General features: G+C 36.0%; 1 protein-coding gene across 1 annotated transcript; it reads left to right on the top strand.

Annotated features, from left to right (window-relative positions):
• Positions 1-3,462, top strand: LOC131315261 (probable WRKY transcription factor 31). The gene is made up of 6 exons (XM_058344405.1): positions 1-420; positions 603-704; positions 791-961; positions 1,874-2,248; positions 2,358-2,471; positions 2,587-3,462. The coding sequence occupies exons 1-6, from the start codon at positions 97-99 to the stop codon at positions 3,253-3,255; spliced, it is 1,755 nt and encodes a 584-aa protein (XP_058200388.1). The 5' UTR covers positions 1-96; the 3' UTR covers positions 3,256-3,462.
• The last annotated feature ends 6,259 nt before the right edge of the window (positions 3,463-9,721 follow it).

A 9,721-nucleotide genomic window follows, 5' to 3' on the forward strand; every position in this document is an offset into this window, starting at 1 on the left:
CTCTTTAATACTTCACCCTCTCTCTCACCCTCTCTCTCTCTCTCTCTTTGCATCAACATTTTTCAATTTTCTCTCTCTATATATTTTCTTGATTTTATGGACAGAGGATGGGGGATATCAGTTGAGTCCGATCCAGCGAAGTTTTTTGCGAACAGGTCCTCCAGCTTGAGTTTGACACCCAGATTGAACCGTATCCGAACGGGTAATATGTTCCCGGTGAATCTTAACCGAAGAGAAGAACAAGCTGCTCCTCATCCGTCTGATGCTGAGAACCATCGGACGGTTGTCGGTGAGGTCGACTTCTTCTCTGATCACAAGAAAAGGTCGGATGATCGTATGGATAATTCCAAGACTAGTATTACCGTGAAAAAGGAAATCTCACACGAAACCGCTCCCAGAAATGATTTGGATGCAATTAATGTAAGCAATCTAGCTCAATTATTGTGATTTTCATAAATTGCTTTTCTTCACAAAGGAGTATTAATCATTAGCCATGTAAAATGTTAGTACGTGATGCTCACCTATAGATTACTATTGTTATGGTTACTAATTCAGGTAGCTTTTTTTTTTCTTTCTTTTTTCTCTCCTCCGAAAATGCATAGACTGGCTTGCACCTTCGTACAACTAACACGGGGAGTGATCAGTCGATGGTGGACGACGGGATCTCATCGGATGGTGCTGAAGATAAACGAGCTAAGAGTGAGGTAATAATTTTGTTGGTGTAATTTGAAGAGAGAGCACTACGTATTACTACGAAAGGATTATTTATGTGTTTCTTTACATGATTTAGCTGGGTGTGTTGCAAACTGAGCTTGAAAGAATGAATGCGGAAAACCAAAGGTTAAGAGGGATGTTGTCTCAAGTTAGCAACAATTACAGTGCACTACAGATACACTTAATGACATTAATGCAACAACAGCAGCAGCAGAGTTCAAGGGCCGAAACCACTCACCAACATGAGGTACTTAATTGCATTAGTCTCATTATGTGAATTTTTTGTAAAAAAATATCATATTTAGATTAAAAATTGAAGTATTTGTTAAAATTTATCGCAGCAATTTAAAAGAAATTTAAATTACAGTCAATATTGCTTTGTCAAACACATACTCGTCTTAATTTGTTTGTCTAATCTCGAAAATCTAACTTTTTTAGGAAACATAATAATTACACCTAAAAAGATACAAGTAGAAAGAAACATTTACCCTCAACTTTTTTGAAAAATTACTTTATTCTACTAAAGAAAGGGCAAAAAGGGAAAATTGATTTAATTAGAAGTCAAATGAACAAACATTTTAAGACATTTAAAAGTAAAAAAGTGGACAAATAAATTGATACGGAATGAGTAATGAATTACCTCATCCAAATGTACACGTCGTTAGATAGAGACAAAGTTTATTTATATTCCCAAACACGTAATAAATTACAATCATCATAATTATTTTAACCATCAACAGTTTTTAGAAAATTGAGATAAACTAGGGTTGTATATACACACACTAACTTTAACGTGATATAACTCTTGGTATACAGAGATACAATTTTCTAACTTCTACGATAATTTTGCCCGATGAAGGTGACTAGCTTAACTTATCTTAAATCAGTAATTCATTGCATTATTTTTGTCATTAATGTACTTTTTTAGCTTTTCGTTATAATTTTTAATTTTTTAAATTTCTCTCGTCAAGATGAATGGACAATTCAAATGATATTTGACACAAAACTAATAAAGAGATAGAAAAGAACAAAATAACACAAACTAAAAAGTTAGGGCAGAGGGGAATGACTCTGTAACCATATATGATATCCATGCTCAGTTAAATGAACACCCTCGTAAGAATTTCTGGAGTTTCCACTTACCATATCAATGTTGCAGATAGCAGAAGGGAGACCAGAAGAGAAGCTACAAGTGGCTGTGGGATCAGTTGTGCCGAGGCAATTCATGGAGTTAGGCCCAAGTGCAACGACTGAGACAGATGATCAGCCTTCCAATACTACTTCTTCAGAAGAAAGAACCCACTCTGGTTCACTTCACAACCATAAGAATGAGATGGTTCCATTTGGTCATCATCAAGACAACAAGGCCAAAGGGATTGGTAGGGAAGAGAGTCCGGAATCGGAGGGTTGGGTGCCGAATAAGGCGCCCAAACTGAGTAATGGCTCTAGTAAGACTAGTATCGATCAGGCCGCCACGGAAGCTACCATGAGAAAGGCTCGTGTTTCGGTCCGCGCTCGATCGGAAGCTCCCATGGTAAATTCACTACTAGTCACCTGCTTTTAGCTTTTGTTGCAAAATTTTTTTGCACAAACGTTCGAAACAAAGTAGACTCATGCAATTGAGCTAATATTGTCGATTTCAGATCACCGACGGATGCCAATGGAGGAAATATGGACAGAAGATGGCAAAAGGAAATCCATGTCCTCGAGCTTACTATAGGTGCACCATGGCAGTCGGTTGTCCAGTCCGCAAACAAGTAATTTCTCACATCTTCTTTCACGTCGCAGTGTTTGTTTGGTCTTTTTTCTTGAAAATAATTGGTCAGTTCAATTATTGAGACTAATTGGAGTTATGGAAATTGATTGATATAGGTTCAAAGGTGTGCTGAGGACAGAGCAATCCTAATAACCACCTACGAGGGAACCCACAACCACCCACTCCCTCCGGCCGCCATGGCGATGGCATCAACCACATCGGCAGCAGCAAGCATGCTTCTCTCAGGGTCGATGTCGAGCTCCGACGGGCTCATGAACCCTAATTTCCTGGCAAGAACAATCCTCCCATGTTCCTCTAGCATGGCTACCATTTCAGCCTCAGCTCCATTCCCAACAGTCACATTAGACCTCACCCAAAACCCTAACCCATTACAGTTCCAAAGATCAGTAGCCCCAAGCCAATTCCAAAACCCATTCCAAACACCCCCACAAGTGCCTCATGCGTTTGCTCAAGCATTGTATAATCAGTCAAAATTCTCTGGCCTCCATGTTTCCCAGCAACACTTGGAGGCCCACCAAGGTCCTCCTCCACAATTGCACCACCAACAACCACAGTCCTCGTTTGCCGACACACTCAGTGCTGCCACAGCCGCCATCACGGCTGATCCCAGCTTCACGGCGGCTCTTGCCGCCGCCATTTCGTCCATTATGGGTGGCAATGCTCAACCGAACAGCAATAATGCCACAAACAATACCACCTCCACCACAGCCACCAACACTACTACGAGCAACGGCAACAAAATCGGCGGTTTCCCGGGGAACTAAACGTGATCACACCTTTACTACTTCTTCTTCTTCTTCTTTTTGAATTTTTGTTCATGTCAATTTCTTACTTTTTCTCCCTTCTTTGTTTTTTTTTTTTTTTTGTAGAACAGGAATTTCATTCTTTCTTTTGTTCTGGTTAAAATAATGTTATTTGTATGTTGAGTAAATACGTGCACAAAAGAAGAAATATTTAGATGTTTTTGTTCAGATGGGTTTTCTCTCTCCTGCATGTCTTTTATATTTAGATATTTTTGTATGTTGAGTAAATACGTGCACAAAAGAAGAAATATCTAGATGTTTTTGAATTCTTGTTCATGTCAATTTCTTACCTTTTTTTCCCCTTCTTTTTTTTTTTGGTTGTAGAACAGGCATTTCATTCTTTCTTTGGTTCTGGTTAAAACAATGTTATTTGTATGTTTGAGTAAATACGTACACAAAAGATGAAATATTTAGATGGGTTTTTGTTCCGATGGGTTTTCTCTCTGGCCTCGTTTTTTAACCTTCTTAGCTTTTAGGATTGGACTACCAATCTCAAGGGACTATAAATACTTTTTGATAACCCAAAATGAGTTTGGACTATGAATCTAAGAGCATCCACAATGGAATAACCAAAATTATAAAGTTGCTAAAGTTAGCAATATTCCCTCAAAAAGGTGCTAACAGTAGCATAACCAAACTTAACAATCTTTCTCTCTCTCTCTCTCCCAACAATGTTTCTAAGAAAAATATTTTTGGAAGAAGGTTTTTTTTTTTTTTTGCAAAAACAGTTAAACTGTTTTTCAAATTTTTTTTTAAACTGTCTTTTATTTTTCAAAAACTGTTATTTAAAAAAAAACTGTTTTTTTTCAAAAACTATTTTTTAAAAACTTTTTTGGAAAAGTGTTTTTTCAAAATAAAAGTTTTCAAAACATTATTTTCTATTTCTAATAACCTATTTTTATTAGTTTGAAAACTATTTTAAAAAAATTATTTTATATGGGGACAATTTTTAAATTTTTACAAGTTAAAAATGTGATGTGGCAAATTTTGATTATTCAATGTTGATTATGCCACTGTGGACATCTACTTTGCTAACCTTAGCAACCCTTTAAATGGATAATCAAAAGGTTATGTGGCAATTTTTGATTATCCAATTTTGATTAGTCCACTGTGGATGCTCTAATGGACTAGCAAGCCGGGGATTAGGGGGTATTAGGAATACCCTGGGGGAGATGGTATTAATAGTCTGATCCCAACCCATTCTTATTAGGGAAAATGACGGTCAATGACATGTTTTGATAATTAATATCCGTCAAGGACATTTTCAGCATTAACAAATGTTCTTAACATATCTTTGGCGGGTATTAATTATCAAAACACGTCTTGGGCCGTCATTTTCCCGTCTTATTATCCATCCTTTTTCATTACCAATTCCTTCTATCAATCCAACATCATCATCTAATTATATCTCAAACAAACACAAACATGATATTAATAATCCCATCATCTAATCTCATCTCAAACAAATACACTCATTAATAATCCCTTCTCATTACTAATCTCTTCTTATTATCAATTCCAATCATAATCCCATCTCTTTACGAATATCATCCTATCACTGTTATCAAACATGGCATTTGCTGCATGTCTTTTATTTCTTGTTTTCAACAGTCAAATTAGACGACGAAAGCAATAAAGATGGACGGCGACGGTGTGGAAGAAAGTAGGAATAATCAAGGTTTGGAGAAAGTATATTCCTGATTTTGATTGAGAGTCAACAACTACGGCCCTGCCCTTCGCGAATTGTTTGACACGAAAATGGTGAATTGGATAAGCATGAAAGCGTAGACCTTTAGGAGACTTCTAGGCAACTGCGCGTATCTGATTCTTTTCTCTTCAATCAATGGTTTTTTAATAGAATAACGAAATACGTCAACTAATGAAGTTTGTGCTATGTGTACGTTTTTGGATAAAAGTATCCTCAGTTAGGATCAAATTGGGTTAATGAATATATGACACGCTAGCTTTTCATAGTGCTTTTCTTTTTTGATGATACTTTGGAATATTATTAAAAATTAGTCAAACAGAGATTTATGCAAGGCATAGTTGAAGTATTACAGACCCAAGCGAAAAACAACAAATCCCCTAACCAATAAGCTGTCTTGAATTAAGGGGATCCTGGATCCAGAATTCTCTAATTGAGAGGGACCCAGAGATCTTGTAGGGCGGAATGCCCCACAGGGGTTGTAGTGCAGCGCACAGTCGTTGATCTCATCAATCAACGGTTCAGATCAAAAATCAATTATGATCGGTAATAAATGATTCTTATCGGTCATAATTAAAAATCGTATCTCAACCATTCATTGTCAAGATCGATGACCCGTGTGCACTCCACAGGGTGCCTTGCACTACAGAATTTCTCAATTCAATCGAGAGTGGTTTATGAATTGAAACCACTAAATCCTCATTCTGCTATACTCCAAATCTAGCCAAATGATCGGCACATTGGTTAGCCTCCTATTTAATGTGGGTTAGTGTAGAGTCCTCCCCCGGATAGCATGCGCATTATTAATTAATCAAGACCGTCTGTGGGTGATTAACCGAATTGCCATCGTTGATCAACTTCATGGCAATAAGAGCATCCGATTAAATCAATTATGATTTCGGACATGCCTTTTTCCAGAATTATAGTCAAATCTCTATAAATTCACCAAATCTTCGCTTCCAAGCTAGTCTCACACACAATCTTATCACGTATGGTTGTTGGTACCAATCCAATCAAAAGGCTGGATTTGGAGAAATTTTCAGGGGATGCTAATTGACTTTACCTGCACATGTAGAAACCCATTTAATCAGAATGGGTCTTGTGGACTCGTTATGCAGATGAGACTTGAATGCCTGCAGATGAGACTTGAATGCCTGTACGATTTCATTAGAGTAGGAAACAATTGGTACGTGATTGATTTTACAAAAGAAACTTTTAATTCCTCAAGTACTCAGATCAGTTTACGCACACATTAACTAATTCAAGGTAACCAAACCTATTGTTACTTGCGAGGTTGTGAAAAAGAACTCCTACCTGTACTATATCTAGCATGCGCCGAGGAAAAAAAATATTGTTCTATAGCATGAATAGTGTGTAATGTACAATCACCTAGCTTCATTTGAAAGCTAGTTTGTTTCGAGCAAATTAAAAATGTCTTTTGCAAAAGCCAAGCGTTAGAGAAAAGGTCAGAAAAAAAATTAAGAGCAACGTAATTATAAACTCATGCAAAAACAAAATTATACTCCGTAGTTCATATAAACTCAACATAAAATTTCTCTTCCAAACATAATTTAAAGACACGGAGAGTGAAGCGAAAGAGTTCAAAGACACTAAAAAATATCCTACACAATGAAATAATTAATATAGAAGGCCCAACAAATTAATACGGAGTACGCCATTGAATGAATGTTCCATCTCCGCAAAGAAAATTAAGACACCATACAGTGAATCCATCTTCCAAAGTTTCAATTACAGCTTTCATTCTCAAACGTCATATCTATCAAATTCAATCAAAAACTGAGGCTGATAGCTAAAACTCAAAGTTGTGCAATATAGGAGGTTATCTCTTTGTAATAAAATTGCTGTTCCATTTCAGTTTCGGATAAGGTTCGGTTTCAATGCGGTTATTATATAAAACCGGAAACAAAATCGCACCAGTCGATTTTTGTAGCAATCATGTTTCCCACCCAATCAAAACCATTGGATAATCTTTAACAGAATTCTTATGACTGACTAATAAAAAAAAATGTAGATTATTGAACAAAATCGGTAGATTTTTGCACACAAATTAAATAACACAGTAAAATTTTTGGACAAATCAGTAGATTATTGCACACACGTCTGATTTGGCACAAATGGCGACAGCCATTCACGCCATCATCAAATTTGGCTACCAAGTCATTTTTTGGCTGCCGAAATGGCTATCTGTTAGGGCTGGATAATTAGGCCTTGAAGCATCTCCAACGCGTTGCCATTTTAGCAGCCAAAGTCATATTTTCCCTTCAAGGCCGAATTATCCAACTCCAACGGAGGTATTTCGGCATTGTGGCGAAATTTTGATGAGAAAATGGTTGTAGCAATTTGTGCCACATTAGTTGTGCGTGCAACAACCTACTGGTTTATGCAAAAATCTATTCTACTATTTACGTAGAACAATCTATTGATTTAAAGTCAGATTGTGCATTGTGATTGTGCATTTTTCTATTTTTTTTGTTTGGAAGCCAGATTGTAAGAATAGATTCTCTCACAATGCATTACGAAAACTGTACTTTAGAGGCACAATCTGAGAATCAGCTCTGGAGAAACTTTTTCATTTTCATTTTGGATTATCTTTCCAAATTCATAATATATTTGGAGCATTATCCTCAAAATACCGATGTATAATCTATTCAGAGTATTATCTCCCAAACACTACTAGTCTATTGTAAAATTTATTCTGTACATATCTTTCGAATACTCTATCATATTCATAATCTATTCAGGCAATCCAAAACCAATAACTCACAAAAAAATTAGACTCTCAAACGGGCCCTTAGTACGATAATTTAATATTAAATAGATTAAAATGCATATTTTTTCTCTGATTTTTAGGCAAATCATTCTCATCACTGTTCTCACATACATCAACTAAAATATCAATCAGTGAAAATAACTTAACTATTGTCATTAACGTGTAATTTGATAATATAGCGGAAACGCACCCTAATTGCAACACCGTCAGATCAGTTTAGCCAAATTGTAGATTTAAAAATTTTTGTAAAAAAAAAGAAGAAGAAGGTACTAGTATGTAGCAAGCCAAAATTTGGGCAGCGAGAACCGTTGGATTGGTTGACCTATTGGACAACTGAGATACGTTAATTGACTTCCGTGCACCATTGACGTCACCTTTGTGCAAGGGAGGTACTATTCATGGGCTGCCTTGGGCTGTAGCCCATGTCTACCACAAAAACCAAAAAAATAAATAAAAATTTATATGTAAATTTCAGTCTAAATAATTTTAGCCTAACCCACCATCCAAAATTCAGCCTGGCCTAACCCACCATCCAAATGATTTCAGCCAACAATTCCTCGAATCGCGAAACTTTAGATCGGTAAATATTTCAGTATTATGGAGAGCACTGACTCGTGTGCTTAGATTTGTACTCATGTTGTTAATTGCAAAGTACTGGCTATTGTGTGAAGATTTGCTCTTATATTGTTAAATGCAGAATACTCACTGATGTGCTTAGATTTTTACTAATTTAGTTGATGCAGATCGAGCACGGACTGATGCGCTTAAATTGGTTTAAAATATTGGTTATTACAATCTTACTTTTTTAGATCTAGATTATAATGGATCAGAAAAAAAAATCTGGAAATTGCGTCAAATTTGGGGTGGAATTACAAGTCTTATTTTTTAGAAATTGCTTTATATGCATATTATATACACTACTATTTTGCCCACCAAAATTTTATTTTTTTTGGGTTAGCGCAGGCAGAACCAATTCCTGGTTCCGCCCTTGCCTTTGTGCCTGTGTGTTCTTCAGAGAGTATAGTATTTCCACTTTGTGGGGAAAAACCTATCGTGGAAAAGAGCACCGTACCAAATCAACCGTACGACGGTGTTTACCAACGACTTCTTCCACATTATTGCACGTGCTTCCATGTGCTTGGGTTGACCCCTTTCAAATATTTCATGCCCTGCGGTTCTTGGAAGGGCATTATGCTGGGTCTCCATACAACGCACGTTGCCGCGTGAGGCCCATAATAGGTCGATTAGGTATTTTTAGGCGACGAAATATGAATTTTTGCAAAAAAGTGACATTTGGATTACAAAATCTCATTTCCTCACCAAATAGGTCAAATTTTGTTGTAGTGATATCTGGACAATATTCACATTTTTCTAAATATAATGTAATGATCACTTTTTAAAAAATAAGAAGTAATATTGGCACTCTAAAAAACAAAGAAAAGTGGCTTTAGAATTATACTGATTTTGAAGTGCTAATATTATTTTTCTAAAAAATTGACGATTTGAATTATAAATAATATTTCAATGGCATTTCTTCGAAAACCACAAGAAAGTTAAACATAACTTTTATAGTATATTTTTAGCAAGGAAAAAAAAAAGGCCCACAACAAAAAATAGTGATATGAATATGAACCTAACATTCCTCGTCACCCTTTACCAATCAGATGCAACAAACAAAAGTAAACTCCCTTCTTACAATGTTACTCTCGAATTAAAATCTCAACTCCGTCATTGTATATATAAGGAGGGCCGGATTTTTGACTCAAGAGATTAAGTAATAATAAATTAAGCAGTTTTGATAATGATACTTCACATTGCTTAAAATTTGAAGTGCCACAAAAAAATGTATGGTAAAGATTCATAAAAATTAAGTGGCTCACTACTTTGCTTAGGTTTCATTGAATTTACAAGTATATGGTACCACCCTATTC

The sequence above is a fragment of the Rhododendron vialii genome, chromosome 13a (assembly GCF_030253575.1).
Source record: "Rhododendron vialii isolate Sample 1 chromosome 13a, ASM3025357v1".
Lineage (NCBI taxonomy): Eukaryota > Viridiplantae > Streptophyta > Magnoliopsida > Ericales > Ericaceae > Rhododendron > Rhododendron vialii.

Coding starts and splice junctions, on each gene's coding strand:
- LOC131315261 (XM_058344405.1), top strand. CDS start 97: ATGGACAGAGGATGGGGGATATCAGTTGAGTCCGATCCAGCGAAGTTT. Junction 962..1,873: donor AAACCACTCACCAACATGAG/GTACTTAATTGC, acceptor TCAATGTTGCAG/ATAGCAGAAGGGAGACCAGA. Junction 2,472..2,586: donor GTTGTCCAGTCCGCAAACAA/GTAATTTCTCAC, acceptor TGATTGATATAG/GTTCAAAGGTGTGCTGAGGA.